Source organism: Cervus canadensis, chromosome 27, assembly GCF_019320065.1.
Source record: "Cervus canadensis isolate Bull #8, Minnesota chromosome 27, ASM1932006v1, whole genome shotgun sequence".
Classification (NCBI taxonomy): domain Eukaryota; kingdom Metazoa; phylum Chordata; class Mammalia; order Artiodactyla; family Cervidae; genus Cervus; species Cervus canadensis.
Window position 1 is genome coordinate 41,953,631 of NC_057412.1, and position 22,790 is coordinate 41,976,420.

Here is a 22,790-nt window from a genome sequence, read left to right on the forward strand (position 1 = left end):
AGTGGAATTTTGTTATGGCATCTTAAACACAATGATATAGTTGGTTAATTAAGAATTGATTTGAGCAAGAAATAGTAAAAAATGATATACCTTAACATTAAAAAGTTCTTTATTGAAATATAATTGATATAAAATGAACTGCATAAACAGACAAAGGATTAATCTCAAAAATATACAAGCAACTCCTGCAGCTCAATTCCAGAAAAATAAATGACCCAATCAAAAAATAGGCCAAAGAACTAAACAGACATTTCTCCAAAGAAGACATACAGATGGCTAACAAACACATGAAAAGATGCTCAACATCACTCATTATCAGAGAAATGCAAATCAAAACCACAATGAGGTACCATTACATCAGGATGGCTGCTATCCAAAAGTCTACAAGCAATAAATGCTGGAGAGGGTGTGGAAAAGGGAACCCTCTTACACTGTTGGTGGGAATGCAAACTAGTACAGCCACTATGGAGAACAATGTGGAGATTTCTTAAAAAACTGGAAATAGAACTGCCATATGACCCAGCAATCCCACTTCTGGGCATACACACTGAGGAAACCAGATCTGAAAGAGACACGTGCACCCCAATGTTCATCGCAGCACTGTCTATAATAGCCAGGACATGGAAGCAACCTAGATGCCCATCAGCAGATGAATGGATAAGGAAGCTGTGGTACATACACACCATGGAATATTACTCAGCCATTAAAAAGAATTCATTTGAATCAGTTCTAATGAGATGGATGAAACTGGAGCCCATTATACAGAGTGAAGTAAGCCAGAAAGATAAAGAACATTACAGCATACTAACACATATATATGGAATTTAGAAAGATGGTAATGATAACCCTATATGCAAAACAGAAAAAGAGACACAGATGTACTGAACAGACTTTTGGACTCTGTGGGAGAAGGCGAGGGTGGGATGTTTCCAGAGAACAGGATCAAAACATGTATATTATCTATGTTGAAACAGATCACCAGCCCAGGTTGGATGCATGAGACAAGTGCTCGGGCCTGGTGCACTGGGAAGACCCAGAGGGATCGGGTGGAGAGGGAGGTGGGAGGGGGGATCGGGATAGGGAACACATGTAAATCCATGGCTGATTCATGTCAATGTATGACAAAAACCACTACAATATTGTAAAGTAATTAGCCTCCAACTAATAAAAATAAATGAAAAAAAAATGAACTGCATATATTTAAAGAAACAATTTGATGCATTTTGTCACATGCCCATAAAACCATCACAACAGTCAAGAAAATGAACATACTCACCACCCCTGAAAAATTCCTCATATCCTTCATAACTCATCCTTCTGCTTTGGTTTCTTTTACTCAGCATAATTATTTAGAGATTCACCTGATAGTTCATTCCTTTTTATTGCTGAGTTGTATTCCATTGTATGTATTTGCTGTGATTTGTTTTTGAGTTCTTCCAACCTTAAAAGTTTTCCTCCAGCTTTATTGAGAACTAGTTGACAGAACATTGTGTGAGTCTAAGGTGTACAATGTTTTCACAGTGAGGTTAGTTAACATATCCAGAACTTCACAGTTAGAATTTTGTGTGTGTGTGTGTATGTGTTGAGAACTTTTGAGATCTATTCTCCTGGACTTTCCTGGGGTGCATTGGTTAAGAATCTGCCTGCCAATGCAGGGGACATGGGTGTGATCCTTGGTCCAGGAAGATCACACATGTTGCAGGGCACTAGACCAGTGTGCTGACAACTACTGAGCCCAAGCACCCTGGGGTCTACTCTGCAACAAAATAAGCCACCTCAGTGAGAAGCCCCAACAGTGCAACTGGAGCGTAGCCCCTGCTTGCTGGAACCAGAGAAAGCCTGCATGCAGCAATGAAGACCCAGCAGAGCCATGAAAGTGAAAGTCGCTCAGTCGTGTCCGACTCTTTGCAGCGCCATGGGCTACACAATCCATGGAATGCTCCAGGCCAGAGTTCTAGAGTGGGTAGCCTTATCCCTTCTCCAGGGGATCTTCCCAACCCAGGGATTGAACCCAGGTCTCCCACATGGCAGGTGGTTTTTTTTTTTTTTAACCAGGTGACCCACGTGGGAAGCCCAGCATAACCATAAATAAATAAATAAATAAGATCTGTTAGCAAGTTTCAAAGAGTTTTATGGTATCATGTTTTAACGTTTGAGCTAATTTCAAGTTAAGTCATTTCGAGTTAATTTTTGTGAGTGGTGTAAGATAGGGCTTTGATTTCATTTTTTGGCAAGTGGATATCCAGTTTCCCAACATCATTTATAGAAGAGACTGACATTTCCCTATTGAGTACTCTTGGTTCTCATCAAATCTTAGTTGACTGTATATGCATAGGTTTATTTCTGGCCTCTCAATTCTGTTCCATTGTTCCATATGTCTTTTTATGCCAGTGACATACTGTTTTGACTACCACTGCTCTGTAATCAGGAAGCATGATGCCTCCTCCTTTGGTCTTTTTTTCCTCAGTTTTGGCTTTTGGGGTTCTTTTGTCGGTCCATGTGACTTTGGGGATCTTTTTTTTCCTATTTTTGTAAAATAACACCATTGGAATCTCATTAAGGATTGCAATCTGGATGGCTTTGGGTAATTTATCATTTTTAATATTTATTTTTCTTTCTTTGTTCGGCTGTGCCAGATCTTAGTAGCAGCATGCAGCATTTTCGATCTTTGTTACGGCATTCGGCATCTTCAGTGGCGGCCTGTGAACTCTTAGCTGCAGCATGTGAGATCTAGTTCCCCAACCAGAGATCAAACCCAGGTCCCCAGCATTGACTGCGTGGAGTCAACCACTGGACCACCAGGGAAACCCCGGGGATACATTTTTAATATTGTATATCCAATGAGAAATTTTCCTAGTTATGGTCTTTATTTTTTTCTTACAAAGCATTTAGTTTCTGGCATATTGTAAGAATTGACATTTCAAAATTAAATTATTCCATGGAACTTTTCTGGTGGTTCACTGGTTAAGAATTTGCCTGTCAATGCAGGGGAAAAGGGTTCAGGGCAACGAGGCCCATGCGCCACAACTACTGAACCTGAGCTGTCGGGCCCCAGAGCCACACCTACTGATGCCCACACGCCCTAGAGCTCATGCCCCACAACAAGAGAAGCTACCACAATGAGAAGCCTGCCCATAGCAACTAGAGAGTAGCCCCTACTCACCACTACTAGAGAAAGCCTTCACACAGCAATGAAAGCCCAGAGCAGCTATAAATAAAATAAAAAATAAAGAAACCCAAACCTATACTGCACCATTTCAATTTTTATTTCTCTAAAGTGGAGACCTTAAAAAGCTCTTATAAAACCATTCAAGTACAAAATACGTCTGAATAATTTCTCCCTGTAATCTTTGATAATTTTCTTATCCATACCTAACTCAATAGCAGTTTTTTGTTTTATTCTTTTAAGTAATTCAATTCTGAGTCTTTCTAAAGCACTCAACTATTTGTTTTCCAAAGATATTTTCTTTTTACACTTGATTTCAAAGGTTCATATAATAGACCTCTATATCATATCATTACATTGCATATATTTTAACATTTTAAGTGTCATAAACTGGTTGAGAAACCGAACTCAAGTTGCTGAAAGTGGAAGCACATGCTCTGGAGAGAGGACTGAAAGCAAACAGCAGAATAAGATTCTTCCAGATTTAGATTAACTAACAGGGCTGACAGGATATCCTTTCAAAATGCAGTAAATTGAAACTGACTCTCAATTTGGTGATTAGGTGGACATCGGTAATTGTTTTAGATATATCTGAATCAATAAGAGTGTTGTTGTTCCATTTCTAAGTCATATCTGACTGTGACCCCATGGACTGCAGTGGTTTCCAAACTTTCTGATAATCAAAATGTTGGGGGGGGCAGTTCATATTGCATGATTCTACATATATGACATTCTGAAAGAGGTAGCATTATAGGGAAAGAAAACAGGATTTGTGATAGCCAAGAGTGTGGGGGGAGAGGGAGGCTGCAAGTGGGAATTTTTAGATGATGAAATTATTCTGTACGGTACTGTGGTTGTGGATACATGATTCTAGATATTTGTTAAGACCTCTACAGTAGTACACAAAGAATGAAGTTCCACTATGTGCATTTTTTTTCACTATATGCATATTTTACTCCCCAAATCTCAACTAGGATATCGGGGAAGGGGGTGTCTCAGGATGAAGTGAGGACTAGGATGTAAAAATCTAACTGTACTATAGATGAATGACATAAACTCCCTGAGAGAGAAAGAGGGAAATGACGTAAGTAACTTTGGAAAATTGTTTTGTGTAGTGTAAATATCTTAGTCTGTTTGGGCTGCTATAACAGAATACCACAGACTGAGGACCTTATAAACAACAGAAATTTATTTTTCACAGTTCTGGAGGCTGGAAATACAAAAACAAGGCATTTAGTGTCTGGTGGGGGCTAGCTTCGTGTTTCACAAATGGCTATTTTCTCACTATCATCACATGGTGGAAGGGGTAGAGGAACTCTTTGGAAAGAGTGGAATAAAGGAATGGATGTTGAGTCTGAAAAAGGGAAAAAATATTCCCAAACAAGGCAAAAAATTCAGCTGAAGCTGTGAGCTTTTATTTCTTGGAAAGGAAGTGTTCCAAGCCAAAGCTTCATGTGTGAAAGACTGCCCTTCCCAACAAGAAGTAATTAAGGTTAAATGAGGTCATAATGACGGGGCCCTAACCTGAAGAGAATGGTGTCTTTATAAGAGAAGACGACACCAAAGAGTTCTCATTCTCTCCGCCATGTAAGGACACAGGTGTTTATTGTGTTTATCCATAAGCCAGGAAGGGAACTCTGACCAGGAACTGAATCAGCTGCATCTTGAACTGGGGCTTCTAGCCTCCAGAATTGTGAGAAAGTAAACTTCTGTTGTTTAGGCCACTCAGCCATGGTATTTTACTGTGGCAGCCTGAGCAGATTCATACAGGTACCAAACACCTCTTCTAGTCTCCTACCCGTGGCAACATCCTCTCACTGTCCATGGTGTTTTGGAATAGGGTGGATGGTATCCAATGTGACAGCAGTCACTTATTTTGAACAATGGCTTGGTGGCTCTTGATGCCCAAATTTCATGCACTTGTTCAAAAGGAGGAAGCACAACAACTGAATTAGGAGCTGACATGGGCTCAGGAGGACTTATGCTGCAAGTTTCTAACATTGCGTTTCCAACTCTTTGTGACCCTATGGGCTGTAGCCCACAAGCATCCTCTTTCCATGCAATTTTCCAGGCAGGAACACTGGAGTGGGTTGGCATGCCCTCCTCCAGGGGATCTCCCCTACCCAGGGATCGAACCTGCACCTCTTACATCTACCTCACTGGCAGGCGAGTTCTTTACCACTAACACCATCTGGGAAGCCCCAGATTTGCTGGTGAATATCAGCAAATCTTGAGGGATCTCAAGTTAGCTGCATCAGAAACAGCCTTAACTTGCTTTTGTTTACTAAATTTAGGCTCCACTCTTTGTTTCACTTAGAGAAATAAAGTTTAGTAACTAGCATCTAAACTGTTTCTGTATGTAGGTCAGAAATGACTAGGTCCTTTGCTTTCATATCAAAAATACAAACCTTATGTTCTCATTTTTTTCACAGCTCAAAGTTAGATTATCATAAATTCGACATTTTGAAATTCCTTATGCTAGGTCATAACCTGAGATTAGGGAATTCAAGAGGAAGAGATTTGGGATACTCTCCTAGGTACTTTTCATTTGTTTTCTCACTTATTTCTAAGAGCACATAGTATTGCGCCTAATTTACAGTTGAGGAAAGAAACTGAGAGAAATTAAGTAATTTGTTTGGCATGGCAATGCTGGTAAGAGACAAAGCTGTGAATTAGACTCATTCAGGCTAGGATCCAAAGTGCGTGTTTTTTGGTACAGTGGGATTCTGCCTTACACCCAACTAAACGCAGAGTTCCAAAGAAGAACAAGGAGAGACAAGAAGGCCTTCTTCAATGAACAGTGCATAAAAATAGAGGAAAACAACAGAAGGGGAAAGACTAGAGGTCTCGTCAGGAAAATTGGAAATATCAAGGGAAACTTTTGCCCAAAGATGGGCATAATGAAAGATGGAAACAGTAGAGATCTTGTAGAAGCAGAAGAGATCAAAAAGAGATGGGAAGAAAGCATGGAAGAACTGTACAAAAAAGATCTTAATGAACCGGATAACCACAATGATGTAGTCAGTCACCCAGAGCCAGACATTCTGGAGTGTGAAGTCAAGTGGAACTTAGGAAGCATTGCTCTCAATAAAACTAGTGGATGCGATGGAATTTCAGTAAAGCTATTCAAAACCCTAAAAGATGATGCTATCAGAGTGCTGCATTCAATATGTCAGAAATTCTGGAAGACCCAGCAGTAGCCACAAGACTGGAAAGCATCAAGCCTCATCCCAATTCCCAAGAAGGGAAGCACTAAAGAATGTTCAAGCCATCGGACAATTGCACCCATCTCCCATGCTAGTGAGGTCATGCTTAAAATCATGCATGCTAGGCTTCAGCATTATGTGAACTAAGAACTTCCAGATATCCAAGCTGGGTTTAGAAAAGGTAGAGGAACCAGAGATCAAATTGCCAATATTTGCTGGATCATAGAGAAAGCAAGGGAATTCCAGAAAAACATCTACCTGTGTTTCATTGACTACGCTAAAGCCTTTGACTGTGTGGATCATAACAAACTATGGAAAGCTCTTAGAAGAGATGGGAATACCAGACCATCTTACCTGTCTCCTGAAAAACCTGTGTGCTGGCCAAGAAGCAACAGTTAGAACCCTGTATAGAACAATTGATTGATTCAGGACTGAGAAAGGAGTACAACGGGGCAACTGAACAACAGTTCACCAGTTCTACATTGGGAGTATGGTGACTTTGCCGTCAGAGATCTTTTAAGAATCTAGTAGTGACCGACAGGCATCTCTGGTCCTTCCCACTCTTTCTCGTGTCTGTAATAACTGTAAAATACCGTTGTTTTTAGCTGCTCAGTCGTGTCTCTTTGCGACCTCTTGGACAGCAGCACTCCAGGCTTCCCTGTCCTTCATTATCTCCAGGAATTGCTCAAACTCGTGTCCATTGAGTTGGTGATGCCATCCAACCATCTCATCCTCTGTCATCCCCTTCTCTTCCTGCCCTCAATCTTTCCCAGCATCAGGGTCTTCTTTTTCAATGAGTTGGCTCTTTGTGTCAGGTGGCCAAAGTATTGGAGTTTCAGTTTCAGAACCAGTCCGTTTTTCCATGTCTGATTCTCAGACTGTAAAATATAAGATAACTCAAATGCCTTGGGGTTATGAGTGCCTATGTGACTGGGGGTTAATAAAGATCACTAAGGTGGTCCCAAACCATCTAGAAGTCAGTATGTCCTGTTTAAGTATTAATATTTGCCACTTGCCAGATAGCCAGACTGGGAAATACAGGCGTCAGGGAGTCCATGTATGGAACACAGGACTTAATCAGAGCAGAAATCTATCACTTTGGGCTGTGGATCCTTAGGCACAGAGGAAACGGAAATCACCTTTTATGAGTACGAAAGGCTGATCCTCGAGAAAGAAGAAAGAAATGGTTACTCCAGAAGAGGTTGCCTCATGTAGAACCTCCTTTTATTTCAGTCACACGGGTCACTCATGCATACAGGCCTGCCTTGAAAACTTTTGAATGAGCACATAGAGTCCATTGTGGTCAGAAAATGTCAAATATTTTGACCTTGAGACAACAGTCTGGGCAGTCCGCTTTTGGAGCCTGCCTTTTTCTGGGCTGAACTTGGTTAACCCCACAGCCCTGTTCTTCTAGCCCTGAGGAATACAGCGCAGCCCCGCCATCCCTTCAGGTTTCTTGAGCAATTGCTTCTGTCTTCGAAGCACTCCTTTCAGTTCCTGAGTTTCACATAGTTGCTGCGGACGTTTTATGGCTTAGAAGAAAGTCCAAAATAGGATTACGTGGTTTTTCGGTGGGGGTGGTAGTGGTGGTGGTTAGTATTCAGGCCTTTTCGCTAGGTCACGTACAAGGAGAGTAAAAGCAACGCGGTTGTTTTCAAGGAAAAGAAAATACGTCGACTAATTTCAAGTAAGGGAAGATTCAAGGACCAGCCTGCTCTGTGCCCGAGCTTGGCAAACCCGTGAAGGGAACAAAACATTGCGCCGCTGAGCGCAAAGACGGCCCAAGTAGGGGCATCTCTAGTTGCACTCTGGGACACTCTGATGTCCGAAGGCGACAGGAGCCGGGTCCCGATAGTGGGCAGAGCTCAGATCAAAGGCGACAGCAGCAGGACGCCCTCGCGAGGGACGAAAGTTGCACGGGGCTCCGCGGAGGTCACCTCTGCGTCCCGGCTCTGGGGGACGCTCCGCGCTCCGAGGCCGCGGCTGTCAGTCAGCACCCTCGGCCCCGCCCCTCCCAGAGCTGGACCAATCGCAGCCGGGGGTCGGGGGTGAGGCGACGCCGCGGGGCCAGGAAGCCAGGGCCGGGCGGCCTGGTGCTGCGGCTATTGAGCCGGGTGTCCGGGTCCGGGGCAGCTGGAGAGCGCGCGGCGGGAGGCCGGACCTGGATGGAGGTGAGTGACGGCCTGCGGCTTGTGCTCCAGCGCCGGGATGGGCCCCTGCCGCCCGAGCGAACCACTGCCTGGCTCCTCCCGGACGCCTCTCGGCTGCTTTTCTCCGCGCTTTGGCTCCCGAGCTCCCGGCCCGATGCAGACGAGCTGCAGCCCCTGGGGTCTTGGCTGGGGTACCTGAGCCTGGAACGCGAGCCTCCGGCCCAAGGCACGGCAGACTTGGGGCTGGCCCGGAGTAGCTCGAGCAGCAGCCGGTCCCGGGGCGGGGCAGGGCGCTAGCATCTCCATCCTCGGCTTTCTGGACTTGCCGCAATACCCGCGGGAGCAGCCGCAGCGCGGCGGAGCCCAGACTTGGGGGCAGCTGGAGACCCTTTCCCCTGACACCTTTTCTGAGCGAGTACCGAACACTTGGAGACGGCTCCCTTCTCAGCCCCTGACTCCAGTCTCATCGCTGCTTTGAGCCCCAGCTGCCTTTTGGCTGGGTGTCTTCTCAGGCGTTGGATTGTTCTGGTTTTACTGTCGTTTTGGGACATCAGATTTATTTAGGTCGCTTGGGTAGAGTGTGACTTTTACAAGGTGTGATGTGGAGGCTCAGCCTGGCGTCTGCACCTGATCAAAGACCACCAGGGTGGTGGTAAGAGGGATTCTCAGGCAGGATTCATATAAAATTTGTAATTATAAAATTTCCCTTGTTTTCGTTATTTATTCTAACGGAGGATTGTTGCCGCATTTCCTAAAAATAAAGGAGCACACTGTTCTGATGGGTCCCCCTCCTTACTGGGGTTAATTATCTGTTGGAACATCAGCGTGTGTTGAAGCTGGCGGCTCTCCCAGACCGTGATAATCAATTGTCTCAATCCACGCAGTAAAACAACACAGTGTTCCTCCATAGCGTTTGGGCTCCGCTTTCCTTTGACTGTGTTTAATACCTTCTTTGTGCCTGTTATCCTCACGGTCTCTCTGGGCCTAATGCAGTGCTATTATTTGTTTCTGAGAAAGAAAATGAAGGGACATATCACTGAAGTTGGGTTGGCTGTCCCCTCTGCCCCAAAATCGAATTGTCCTGGAGGGACAATGTAAGTTACAATCGAAACATCATTTCAGAAAGGCCATCCCGGACAGTTTGTACAAATGGCACCCTCTGGCCACTCTATACCAGTGATTCCCCTACCTGGCTGTGTATTGTAATTATCTGCAGATCCTAAATAAAAAGCTGTTTCTCTGGCCCTACTCCCGTGGATTCTGATCCAGTTGATGGAGTGTTGTGCAAGCATTGATATTTGTATAAGCTTCCAGATAATATTAATGGGCATGCAAGATTAAGGACTACCATGTTTTAATAGGGCATTAAAAACATGCCCTATTTTCTTCTTACAGCATATATAGCTTTGTGACTTATTTGATTTGGGTACTTCTCTGTCCTGTGGTTACCCCCACCACCACCACCCCTCCCTCCCAGAGAATTATGAAAGCATTAGTGCTGCTTTAAAAGGAGAAGAGAAGGCCTAGGTGAATCAGCATTTTGGACATGTGAAGTGGGGGTACGTGGGAGAGAAGGGGTCCGTGGAATGAAATCAGAAAGCAAGTCCTGTAGATGTCTGTCCTTGTGCAGACTTCTGTCTCTGCTTCATTTTTTTCAAGGACGATCTCATTTGGTTGACCCATCATTTTCATGGTCTTGGATGAGTCTCCAGTTTTTTCTCTAGACATCGCCCTGTTAAGTTTCAAAGTCTTACTCAATACCCTATGAAATACAGCTGCTCTTTGGAGAGTTTGAACTAGGAGAATTCAAATATAGGTATATTCCGTGTAAGTTGTCTTTTGTATGGGCGTCCTTGTATTCCAAATTCTATTTCCAGATATCTTGCTCTGATAAGTACATTTATGTGGCTAGCAGGTCAGAGTATTTAGGATGAGGACTGTCCCAGAAACTGGATGTGTGGTTGTTCAGTAATACACTGTTTTTGTGAAATGGTTGTCTAAGAACATTTGCCCTCTAGAGTGTGGGGTTGCTGCCTCATTTTCTTTTTAGTACCAAACTCAAGTATTTCATTTGTGTGACTGACGATTGTAATTCCAAGTGAGATGGGAGTAGGAAGTCAGATGTCATTGTTGTTCAGTTGCCAAGTCATGTCTGACTCTGGGACCCATGGACTGCAGCACGCCAGGCTTCCCTGTCCTTCACCATCTCTCTGAGTTTGCTCAGATTCATGTCCTTTGAGGCAGTGATGCCATCCAACCATCCCATCCTCTGTCGTCCTCTTCTCCTGCCTTCAATCTTTCCCAGCATCAAGGTCTTTTCCAATGAATCAGCTTTTCCCATCAGGGGGCCAGATTACTGGAGCTTCAGCTTCCGAATCAGCCCTTCCAATGACTATTCAGGGTTGATTTCCTTTAGGTTTGACTGGTTTGATCTCCTTGCAGTCCAAGGGACTCTCAAGAATCTTTTCCAGCACAGTTTGAAAGCATCAGTTCTCTGGCGCTCTGCCTTCTTTATGGCCTAACTCTCACATCCGTACATGACTCCTGGAAAGACGATGCTGCTGCTGCTGCTGCTAAGGCGCTTCACTCGTGTCCGACTCTGTGCGACCCCGTAGACGGCAGCCCACCAGGCTCCCCCGTCCCTGGGATTCTCCAGGCAAGAACTCTGGAGTGGGTTGCCATTTCCTTCTCCAGTGCATGCATGCATGCATGCTAAATCGCTTCAGTCGTGTCTGACTCTGGCGACACCATGGGCAGCAGCCCACCAGGCTCCTCTGTCCACGGGATTCTCTAGGCAAGAATACTGGAGTGGGTTGCCATTTCCTTCTCCCAGAAAGACCATAGCCATGACTATATGGACCTTTCTTGGTAAAGTAATGTCTCTGCTTTTTAATATACTGTCTAGATTTGGAGAAGGAAATGGCAACCCACTCCAGTGTTCTTGCCTGGAGAATCCCAGGGACAGCGGAGCCTGGTGGGCCTCCGTCTATGAGGTCGCACAGAGTCGGACACGACTGAAGCGACTTAGCAGCAGCAGCAGGTTCGTCATAGCTTTCCTTGCAAGAAGCAATCATCTTCTAAATTCTTGGCCTCAGTCACCATCTGCAATAATTTTAGAGCCCAAGGAGAGGAAATCTGTTACTGCTTACACCTTTTCTCCTTCTATTTGCTGTGAAGTGATGACGCCAGATACCTTGACCTTGGTTTTTTTAATATTGAGTTTTAAGCCGGCTTTTCATTAGGTTGGGCTTCCCTTGTGGCTCAGCTGGTAGAGAATCCGCCTGCAGTGCTGGAGACCTGGGTTTGATCTCTGGGTTGGGAAGATCCCCTGGAGAAGGGAAAGGCAACCCACTCTAGTATTCTGGCCTGGAGAATTCCATGGACAGTCCACGGGGTTGCAAAGACAGGACTGAGCGACTTTCACTTTCACTTTTCATGAGGTATCTGACTTCCTAAAGCAGAAGTGGAAGGAAGTCCAGTGCCTCCGACTAATGGCAGCCAGTATAGGTTTGCCACAGGTCATAAGGAATTTAGTTTGGCACATAAACAGTCTTAATCAAAATTTGACAAAACAAACCCAGCAGATCGTGGATTTCACTTTTTGCTTGTTCTTTGAACATATGTATGAAGCGTGAATAACTGTGTTCTAACACTTCAGAGAGATTTGGGAACAGAAGTGCTCAAGTTGAGAGTCCTCATGGAGTGATCACAACTTTTAGATGTGTCCAGTACCTCTTGTTTTCTCTAGTGGTAGGATGGAGCACTGAAGTACATGATTATTCTACTCTTTAAGAAAAGTAAGGACCTGCTGTGTAGCACAGGGAACTCAGTACTCTGTGATGAGTAAAGCCTATATGGGAATGTAAAGCCTATATGTAATGTAAAGCCTTTATGGGAAAAGAATCTTAAAAGGGGTGGGTGTATGTATATGTATAATTGACTCACTTTGGTGTATACCCGAAACTAACATGACATGGTACATCAACTATACTTCAATAAAATTAAAAAAAAAAAAAACACAGAAACATACGAAGGTTTTATCTGTGATTTATATTTTTTCCAATTATATTGCTATTGATAAGGTTTTGACCTTCAGCTCAGATCTGAGAGTGGTTTGCTCTGTGTAAGTTTGTGAATATAAATAGCCAGGTCTTTTTTTTTTAGTGCTAGGAAAGGAAATGTTCCTATCCTTACTCTACCCACTACTTTGTACTGAAGTTGTTGTACATCTCTTGCTTTAAAATTGTATCCTTGATTTCAAATATATTTTACTTTACTTCATTTTCAGTATCTTCAACCTGTGTTTCATGTACTTATCTCTGTTGCAGCAGGAAGAATGGTATAGAAATGAAAAACATCAACACGTGCTTTGAATGTGACAAGAAAAGAATAAAGGCTCTCATGATTGTTTGAGTTCAGACTTTACACTGGAAGGAAAGTAAACCTTAATTTCTTAGTTTCAATAAGTAGCTCTTCTTGGGAACTGGAAACTTCCAAAAAAAAAAGGTAAATTAAAGTCAATGATATATTTTTATTTTGGATTTGATCTTGGAAACTTTTTAGAGTCATTCCTATCTAACAGTATTGTTCTTACTCAATTCTAAGGCAATTTGAGATACCAAATAATGTTTCCCTGCTCTCTTTGCAAATAGATTTCTTGTTATAATGCCTAGGTTTTATATTTATAGGGAAACCCCAAAAATCTGTTAGAGATTTCTTTTTTCACTTTGGAATCTTTCATTTTAAATTTGTTTTCTTGTATCTGATTTAATGCTTTATTTCTCCTTATGGCTGCTTTTTAATTATTGCTTTTAGAAACCAGCTTGATTCTTTGTATTTGTGATTTCTGTTTCCTGGTGGAGATGAAGGAGAGAAACAAAACCTGCCCAAAGATGATAACTATCAACATTTTAGTATATGTCTTTTTAAAGAGCGGTCTGGCTAGTGCACTGTAGGCTGTATCTGCTTAGGTGTACAGATGGATCTTTCAGTGTCAGGATTCCACCTACTTGTAGCAGGAAGTAGGTCTTTTCCTGGCAGGACCCTCCATGAGGATTTTCATCAGAAGTCCCTGCCCGTGAGGGGCTTCTTGCATATTTGCATGGCTGCCTGTAAGGCCTTTTGTCCCTTTAGCTCTGAGGTCTCCAGGCCCCACCATCCTTCTGCGCCATTGCTGTGCTGCTTCTGACCAGCTTGAGCCATGCTGACATCCTCTGGCCTCCTGGCCCTCGTGCAGTACATGGAACACGGCTGCAGTGGTACGGCTGAGCTTCTCTGCAGTATCATCCTTGGTCTTCTCCCTCTGGCCATCAGGGGAACCTGTGGTTCTTACGGCCAACTCCTTGAGAAGGGTTTCTGCAGAGGAGCAGCTGGGGCCCTGGTGACAGAGTTATTTCCTTTATTTCACAGTCATTTCCTTCCTAGAATCTTCGGGCATTTCAGGGTGGGTAGGTAGCTGAGTTTTGGAGAGGGGCCGGTGTTGGGAGGCCATGAAATGCTTAAGTACAGTCTTTCACATTACCTGGCGTCTCTGTGGAGGTGGCCAGGAGTGGGAGATTTATTTCTCTTTAATTTAGGAGGGAAAGGCCTTTTACCTAATATGAGTGTAAGCTTTGCCAGGAGGATTTCTGGCACTTGGTACAGTGTGCAATACACAGCTGTTGTTTAGTTGCTCAGTTGTGTCCGACTCTTTGTGACCTCGTGGCCTGTAGCCACCAGGTTCCACCGTCCATGGGACTTCCCAGGCAAGAAAACTGGAGTGGGCTGCCATTTCCTTCTCCAGGAGATCTTCCTGACCCATGGATCAAACCCGTGACTCTTGCATTGGCAGGTGGATTCTTTACCACTGAGCTGCCAGGGAAGCCCTCGGCCTCCATAATTATTCATTGTGTGGATTGTTGAATCAACATATATCCTGCAAAGAGCTGAGTACTGGGAAGGAATCAAAATGTATGGTACATTGTTATCCTTAAGTTGCTTTTCTTTGATATATAGTTTTTGTTTTTTTAAATATAGTCTTTATTGGTATAGTGTAGTTGGGGAGACTAGAAAGACATACAAATATAGACATCAGATGAGAAGTGGAAAAAGTAAGTGCTGTGGGAATTCTGAGGATGGAAAGCATATTGGAATAGCTTAACCTCATTTCCTTTATGACGCTGGGGTGAGGAAGGGTTGTTGTCTGTCCTTGTGGTGTGGGAATGGGAACAGATTAGATCAGAGGAGTAGGGGAGTGAGGGAAGAGGGGGCTTGCCAGGTCCAACACAAAAGGGGGGAGTGTTGGTACAACTGAGGTATCCTGAGGCCCTCTGCACTGCGATTATGCACCCTCTTCACCTTGACCTCTTTACCCTGCTTTCCACGGAAATCATCGCTGGGAACAAAATACTAGCGTCTTCACTGCTTACCTATACCATAATAGCAACTGGGGAGAGAGTTTTAGAAATGATTACATGGAAGAATATTTAGGAGCAGCCTGCTCTCAAATCCTCTGCCTTCAGCAGGTGTGATGAAGGATTAGGGTGACCTGTTACTCCTCACGCTTAGCTTTCATCTCCTCCATCTTTAGGGCGGTGTCTTTCCTTTTGTGCCTTGTTGCTCAACTGAGGGGGCATCAGAGCTGCCTATGGGGCAGGGGAGCCAGAAACCAAAGGGTGTTTGCTGTCTCTTGCCATCCAGAGGGATGGCATTCCTGTTTTCCAGAGGTTGTCAGAATGGTTTGCACCTAATCCCAGAACTCCTTATAAAATCACAGGTTTTCCTCTTGTTGTTGTTTAGTCATTAAGTGACGTCCAACTCTTGGCATCCTCACGGACTGTAGCCCGCCAGGCTCCTCTGTCCATGGGATTTCCCAGATAAGAACACTGGAGTGGGTTGCCATTTCCTTCTCCAGGCGATCTTCCCAACCCAGGGATTGAACCCAGATCTCCTGCATTAGTAGGCGGGTTCTTTACCACTGAGCCACGAGGGAAGCCCATAATTACTGTAGTAATGTAATAAAATATAAACTGGAAGGGAAGGGAAGTGATTTTATTCATTTAGACCTCTTTAGAAAATTAACACGTGAATTTTGTAATCTCTAAGAATCTGAAGATGTTCTTTGCTCTCTTAAAAGTTAAAACATAAATAGGAAGCAGGAGAAATATCTCTATTTACATGAAAACCTGGAGCTGGGTTTGAGTAAATTGTCCAGATGTGGAGTAGTTCCTACTGTGCTCTGGCTCTTTGCTTTCTCTTACGACTCTGGGCCTTGGGTAAGGTTAGGGAAAAGGAAATACAGTGTCTTTCCTTTTACTCCACCCTAAGCTGTCATAACTGGTGATCTGTTTGCTCATCTCTCCTCTTTGAAGGAATCCTTTGGAGAAAAATGTGCTTTTTAAATCCACACCAGTTGCTCTTCTATACAAAGAACTCTTAAAGAGACGAAACAGAAAAGAAGCAGATCAGACTGAAAGCTCATCTTCAACTCAGAAAAGCAAAGACATGGTTTTTTAAAATTTTTTATTGAAGGATAATTGCTTACAGAATTTTGTTGTTTTCTGTCAAACCTCAACATGAATCAGCCATAGGTATACGTATATTCCCTCCCTTTTGAACCTCCCTCCCATCTCTCCCCCATCCCACCCCTCTACGTTGATACAGAGCCCCTGTGTGAGTTTCCTGAGACATAGAGCAAGTTCCCCTTGGCTATCTAATTTACATATGGTAATGCAAGTTTACATGTTACTCCTTCCATACATCTCACCCTCTCCTCCCCTCTCCCCATGTCCATAAGTCTGTTCTCCATGTCTGTTTCTCCACTGCTGCCCTGTAAATAAATTGTTCAGTACCATTTTTCTAGATTCTGTATATATGCATTAGAATACGATATTTGTCTTTCTCTTTCTGACTTACTTCACTCTGTATAATAGGTTCTAGGTTCATCCACCTCATTAGAACTGACTCAAATGCATTCCTTTTTATGGCTGAGTAATACCCATTGTGTATATGTACCATGACTACTTCATCCATTCATCTGTCAGTGGACATCTAGGTTGCTTCCATGTTCTAGCTATTGTAAATAGTGCTGTAATGAACAATGGGATACATGCGGCTTTTTCAGTTTTGGTTTCCTCAGGGTATAAGCCTAGGAGTGGGGTTGCTGGGTCATATGGTGGTTTTATTCCTAGTGTTTTAAGGAATCTCCATACCGTCTTCCATAGTGGCTGTATCAATTTACATCCCCACCAACAGTGCAAGAGCATCCCCTTTTCTCCACACCCTCTCCAGCGTTTATTGTTTGTAGACGTTTTGATGAGGGCCATTCTGACCGGTGTGAGGCGATATCTCACTGTAGTTTTGATTTGCGTTTCTCTAACAGTGAGCGATGTTGAGCATCTTTTCCCGTGTTTGTTAGCCATCTGTGAAGACATGGAGTTTTGAGGAGTGAGAGAAGCCATGGGTCGGCCATGGGTGATCAGGACACAGCCCGACAATGTGGATCAACTTCTTCAGACTGCGGCTGTTCTGCTGTCTGCTCGCAGCGCTGATGGTGGTGGCGCTGGTCGTCAATGTCACTCAGGTGGAGGTGAGTCCTCAGCACGCTCCTTCGTAAGTAAGGGAGCCACGTCGGGGGCTCTGGGGCTAATGAGTCTGGAAAACATTGATCATCGGGAAGCTAATCCTGGTCACAGTTCTTGTTTTCATTTATTCAGTAAGTATTTGAGTGCCTTCCATGGTTATACACTGTGCTAGTCACCAAGGGTGCAGTGATTTCTTCACTGTTGTTCTAATAGCTCATATTCTAAATGCATGGGAGAAAATATGAGTTATAAGTAAGCATGGAATATAATAACAAATGATAATTAGAAATTGTGAGACATACCGTAGAGAAAAGAAAGTGGGTTACTGTCTCCCACTCTTTGTGACCCCATGGACCGCAGCACACCAGGCTTCTCTGGCCTTCAGCATCTCCCAGAGCTTGCTTAAACTCATGTCCATTGAGTCATTGATGCCATTCAACCATCTCATCCTCTGTTGTCCCCTTCTCCTCCTGCCTTCAATCTTTCCCAGCATCAAGGTCTTTTCTAATTAGTCGGCTCTTCACATCAGGTGGCCAGAGTATTGGAGCTTCAGCTTCAGCATCAGTCCTTCCAATGAATATTCAGGATTGATTTCCTTTAGGATGGACTGGTTGGATCTCCTTGCAGTCCAAGGGACTCTCAGTAGCCTTCTCTAACACTACAGTTCAGTAGCTTTAGAGTGATGAAAGAAAGCCTTTCAAGGAGGGGACGTTTCATCTGACTCCTGGAAAAAAAATGAAGGAGATTTTCGGGGGAGGGAGTTCATGATGAGTGTTTTATTTATATATTTATTTTTTTCTTTTATAACTGAGATTTTATTGGTTGTTTTGAGGATCACTACACAGACATTTCAATTTGTACACAATTCTTCACATACATACCAGAAATCTAAAATATCATGTAGTTGTGATTCTTAACAGTTATTCCAGTGACTTTGCAGCTTAAAATTTGGAGCAAACTTTCCTTAATAGGATATCCAGTACCAATATCTTCAAATATTGATATGTTGTTACATCATAAGTCCCACTGATCCACAATTTAATATCATATACACTATATACCCAAACTGTCAATCGTTCACAGCACATTAACCAAGTTACTGGGAAAACTGGACTACCAAGACCAAAGATGTTATAGTATAGTGCACAAAACTCTGACCAGGAGAGCCAATATCAAAAAGTGGTTTGCTGAGGGAAATAATTCTACCAAAACAATATGGGAAGAGAAGTAATTTAAAGTGTTCAAGACATTAAATGCACAACTGACTCCAAACTGCCATTTAGTATGCTTTTGTATTATAGGATATAAAAGCTACCCCCCATCTATGGAATGTTAAGCTGACACCCAAGACAATCAAAGCCTGCCATATCCAATATCCCACTATTTTCTGGTTGTACAAAAAAAATAAACGACCAGCAAATTATTTCACCTCTTAAAAAAAAAGCATTTATGCTTAAAAAATGAGATGAGGTGGGATTCCCTCCTTTTTAAAAATGTTTCTAGAGCTACTAAAAAAACGTGCATTTACAAAATAGTTGATAAAAATATTCCCCTGGATTGTACAAGAAGGGAGACAGGGGCCACTGACAGGACTGAGTGTGTGGTTATTAATCAGACTTGGCTTCTTTCTCTTCTGCTTCATCAGAGGCTGGGCTCTCCTCGTTTTTAGTCTCTTCATTTTCTGCAGGCAAGTCTTCTTTAGTCTCGTGGTTGGCCACTTCCGCCTGTTTTCCCTTTGCTCCTCTTTTCCCTTTTGTTTGCACTTTTTTGTCTGAAGATTTGTCCTTTCCCGCCGCCTCTTTTGGCTTCGTTTCCACTTTTGCAGGAGCCGGTTTAGCTGACCACCTCGCCGATCTCCTCTTGGGCCCCTCCTTCGCCGCCCCCTCGGCGGAGCTGACCTTCGTCCCGGGCATCGTGGCGGCGGGGCGGGCGAGAGCCGGGTGCCCGAGGGCCGCGGCCGCTCCTCCGCCGCCCGAGCTGCTGGGACCCGCGGCGGCGGTGGAGGATGATGAATGTCTCAAAGACTCTGTGTGGCTCAAGGTGGGGACCACATATTATGGAACCCTTACAGCGCCTGGTGCCGAGAAGGTATTTAGTAACAGTCCCCTTTCCCCTTCTCTGCTAAAAATTCCCTTCATGAACTCACGTATCACCAAAATTTGTGGAGTGTTTCCTATCTAAAATGATGCTGTTCTTTTAATTTTGTTGGTTTGCGGTACTTCTCAGGTGACAGGTCCGAGTTAATTCTGGTATCTCTTTGCTCTTTGGATTCTGCTCTGCACCGACTGTTTGTCCAACATCCCGGCCCTGTGGGAGTTCAGGTTACTGGTCTCTTATCCTTTCAGGAGTTTCTTTCCCCGGCCTCCGGCAGTTTGCTTACACACATAGGGCTCTCTGCAGATCTCCTGAGCTCTCTGTGTGTGTAGCTCTCTTCCCCTGTTACTTTCCTAAGGATTCTAATCAGCTTGAAGACTCTCAGCGCCATCTCCTCAATTTAGGGGGTTCACCAGGCTCCTGCTGGGTTCTGTCCTGCTGCTGCAGGCTGGAGATGCTCTCAAGGCTGTCAGCAGAGGGCAAACACTCACAGGAATCATCTCCTATATTTCCCATCTTTCAGGTTGTCAGCAAAGGGCAATCAATCATAGGAATCATTTCCTTTATTCCCCATCTTTCAGGCATCATTTCTTTTGTTGTCTAACGTATTGTGTCTGGGGAACCACTGTTTCAGGTGGAAGAGTAAATCTCACCATTTCTCTCTCTTGGTTGCAAGCAGAAGTCTGGGGGACTTGAAACTGAAGGGAAAGACTTAAGCTGGAGAGATTTCATGGACCAAGGGGAGCTGGAGAGGATGGGGCCCAGAGCACAGATGGAGCACATACGGTGATGTAGGATGAGGGACACGCTTGATAGTGTGTGTTCTTGTTATCATTTTATTATCAGCTGTGTACGGGGAGGTGTGTTCCTTCCCCTGACGTAAGAGGGAAGATCGTCATAATGGGTGGCAATGTGGATACATCTGTTGCTGGAAGGTGAGACACTGAGGGAGTTCTTGTCTAGAAGGGAGGTGGAAGGTGGGAGGAGGGTGGTGCCCAGAAGACTGGCACAGATGGGCTTGAAAGAATGGGAGTTGGGGATGGAGCTTGATCCTGCAGGATGATAGAGGGACGGTGACTTCCAAGGTCACACGTGTGCGTGGTGCTTATCTGCATTGGTTTTGTGAGGGTGTGTGTTTTACCGCATTCAACAGCCTGGGTGTAAGAATAGAGAAGATGGTTGTGTATGTCCAGGAGGTCTCGGATGCCTAGGGGGTAGGAAAAGGGAGAAGGAGAGACTTGAGAGGGTAAGCCATTCATTCGTGGGTGCTCAGGCCTGTCCGACTCTTTGTGACCCCATGGACTGCAACCCACCAGGCCTCTCTGTCCATGGAATTTTCCAGGCCAGAATACTGGAGTGGGTTGCCATTTCCTACTCCATGGATAAGCCATAGTCCACATCATTAATGTTACTGCAGTCAGAAAGGAATATTAGGAATTATTGTTAGAAACCCTTTTAATAGTCCTGCTGTGGTTCCTAGAAACTTTTGGAGAATGTCCACTCACAGCTCCAACTGTCTGCATGAAGACAAACCAAACAATAATGGAGAAGGGAGGTGGCAAGTAAGAAATGATGTAGGATGGTTTTGATGTTAAAAATTATATAAACAGATCTTTTTTGTGGAGTGTGGTGCAACACTTTGCCTTGTCTAAAGATGTCATCTTGTCCAGGCTGAGAATGTTGTCATGACTTTTAAACCATTCAGTTTATTACTGTGACGTTAATAGTTAAGCCTGGGGTGTGGGGTGGGGAGTGGGAAAGGCTTGGCTGTCTGCCATCCCTTAATCCCTAGTCCATCCTAGGCTTCTGATCGTGACTGTACTTTGCTTGCAATTAGAGTATCTGAGCATTTTCTAAAAAGTACAGACTCAATTTTAATTAAAAATATCACATAAGAAAATTAGCCATTACGGTGATGAGGGGAGAAAAAGTGTCTTCAAGTGTGCCACATTCAGAGCTGGTTAAGATATATGAAACACACAAATACTGAATGCAGCAAATAATCTTTCCATCGGTAACAGGTCTCCTCATGTTTTGTTTCACTCTCAAGTTAGTCTTCTTTATATTGTATATGGGGAGTGTTTTGCAATTTAAGAAATAAATATTTCCTTTGTCACGATTATATTTTTACTTAGTTTTCCAACATAAAATGTGATTAGATACTTTAAGCTCTTCCACTTCTGAAACATTAATAAATATTTATTGAATGAAAGTTGAATATATTAAAAATAATTCATGGGGCTTTTGAAAAATGCAAATCCTAAGACTTCTTGCCTGCTCCATCTCAGCTGTATCATAACACAATCCCCACATTTCCTAAGATTTGGTTCAAATTCGGTTATATAAGTATAGGGACAAATAAAACCCACAATCAAGCAAAACCCCTCTAGTGAAGTGATTGTGTATAGAACAACTACTATAGTAAATTCACAGATTTCTGAATTTCTAAGTCTCTGAATGTCATGTTGGTATAAATGGTAGGCTGAATAAGGCCCCCAAAGATGTCAGTGTTTGAATTTCCAGAAACTATGAATATGTTGTCTAGTAAAAGGGACTTTGCAGATAAGTTGAATTTAAGGACCTTGAGGTAAGGATATTATTTAGGATTATTTGGGTGGGCCCAATATAATCATGTGGGTCTTTACAAGAAAGTGGCAGAAAGGTAGATATGATATGATAGGTAGATATATAATCTACCTGGATATTAGATATTAGAGTGGATATTAGAGTGATGTAGGTAGAAACCATCCTCTCATATCATATATGAGAGGGAAGTATATGTTTCGATATCTAGCAGAAGGTTGTAGGGAGAATTCCTTGTTATTTTTCCGATAAACTCTTATTGAGCATTGCCTGTATTTGTTTTTTCCTTATTTATTGATATTTTAAATATATACGTTTTCTGATTATGAAAACAGTACCAGTGTTTTAGGGCTTTTGGCTGCAAGTAAAGAAGGCTGGTTCAATCTGGCTTTAATATTAAGGAATAATATTCACTTAGAATAGAAGTCAGGAGGTAGGTTGGGCATAGTTTAGGCTCCATTTCTCTGTAAGTCTCTCAGCTGTGCCCTCCTTCGTGCATTATCTGTGGCATCCACTTTCATGGTTGGATTTTACCTTTCTGCACAGCAGCAGGTAGTTGCTTTCTTACACACGTCCAGCTTGAGATACAATTTTTTTCATTGGCAAGTAAAATCAGAGAGCTGTTCCCAGAGTACTGGTGATGTCTGGATTTGGGTGCATGCATCCTTCAGAATCCTCCAGCAGCTTTTCATAGAATACAACTGGGTCACAGGCCCATTGCTGAACCAGTCACTTGGGATTATTCTTTGCACAGTCAGGCCCACCCCTGAACTGAACTGACAGGTCAGTAAATAGCAGTGAAACGAATGTGGGACAGGCAAGCATCGGGTTCACTCCAGTCCACGCCTTAGAGTGGCTCCAGGAATGACTGCTGGTGTTTCCTCTGGGCTCTGAATTTTAAAATATGGCAGACCTTGATGTTGTCCTTGCCACTGACCTAGAGTAGAGTTATCATTTAGGAAAATTAAGCAAGTTGACCTTTTTGCATCCTTTTGTATTCATCATTTTGGCTGCACTGGGTCGTAGTTGA

The 22,790-nt window shown here is 43.5% G+C and overlaps 2 protein-coding genes across 6 annotated transcripts in view; one reads left to right on the forward strand and one right to left on the reverse strand.

Annotated features, from left to right (window-relative positions):
• The first annotated feature begins 8,413 nt into the window (after positions 1-8,413).
• NXPE3 (neurexophilin and PC-esterase domain family member 3) overlaps positions 8,414-22,790 on the forward strand; it is a 59,636-nt gene continuing 45,259 nt past the window's right edge. Inside the window, exons 1-4 of one of the 5 annotated variants that reach the window (XM_043448858.1) lie at positions 8,414-8,543; positions 12,851-13,028; positions 15,872-16,090; positions 16,882-17,088. In XM_043448858.1, the coding sequence (XP_043304793.1) occupies positions 16,996-17,088 (93 nt within the window). In that variant the 5' untranslated portion in view covers positions 8,414-8,543; positions 12,851-13,028; positions 15,872-16,090; positions 16,882-16,995. The remainder of the gene's footprint in view (positions 8,544-12,850; positions 13,029-15,871; positions 16,091-16,881; positions 17,089-22,790) is intronic. The other 4 variants (XM_043448856.1, XM_043448859.1, XM_043448857.1 and 1 more) reach the window with 4 other exon arrangements.
• LOC122428762 (non-histone chromosomal protein HMG-14-like) lies at positions 18,636-18,996 on the reverse strand. Its single transcript, XM_043448863.1, has one exon. It carries the CDS (start codon positions 18,994-18,996, stop codon positions 18,691-18,693), a length of 306 nt encoding a protein of 101 aa, XP_043304798.1. The 3' UTR covers positions 18,636-18,690.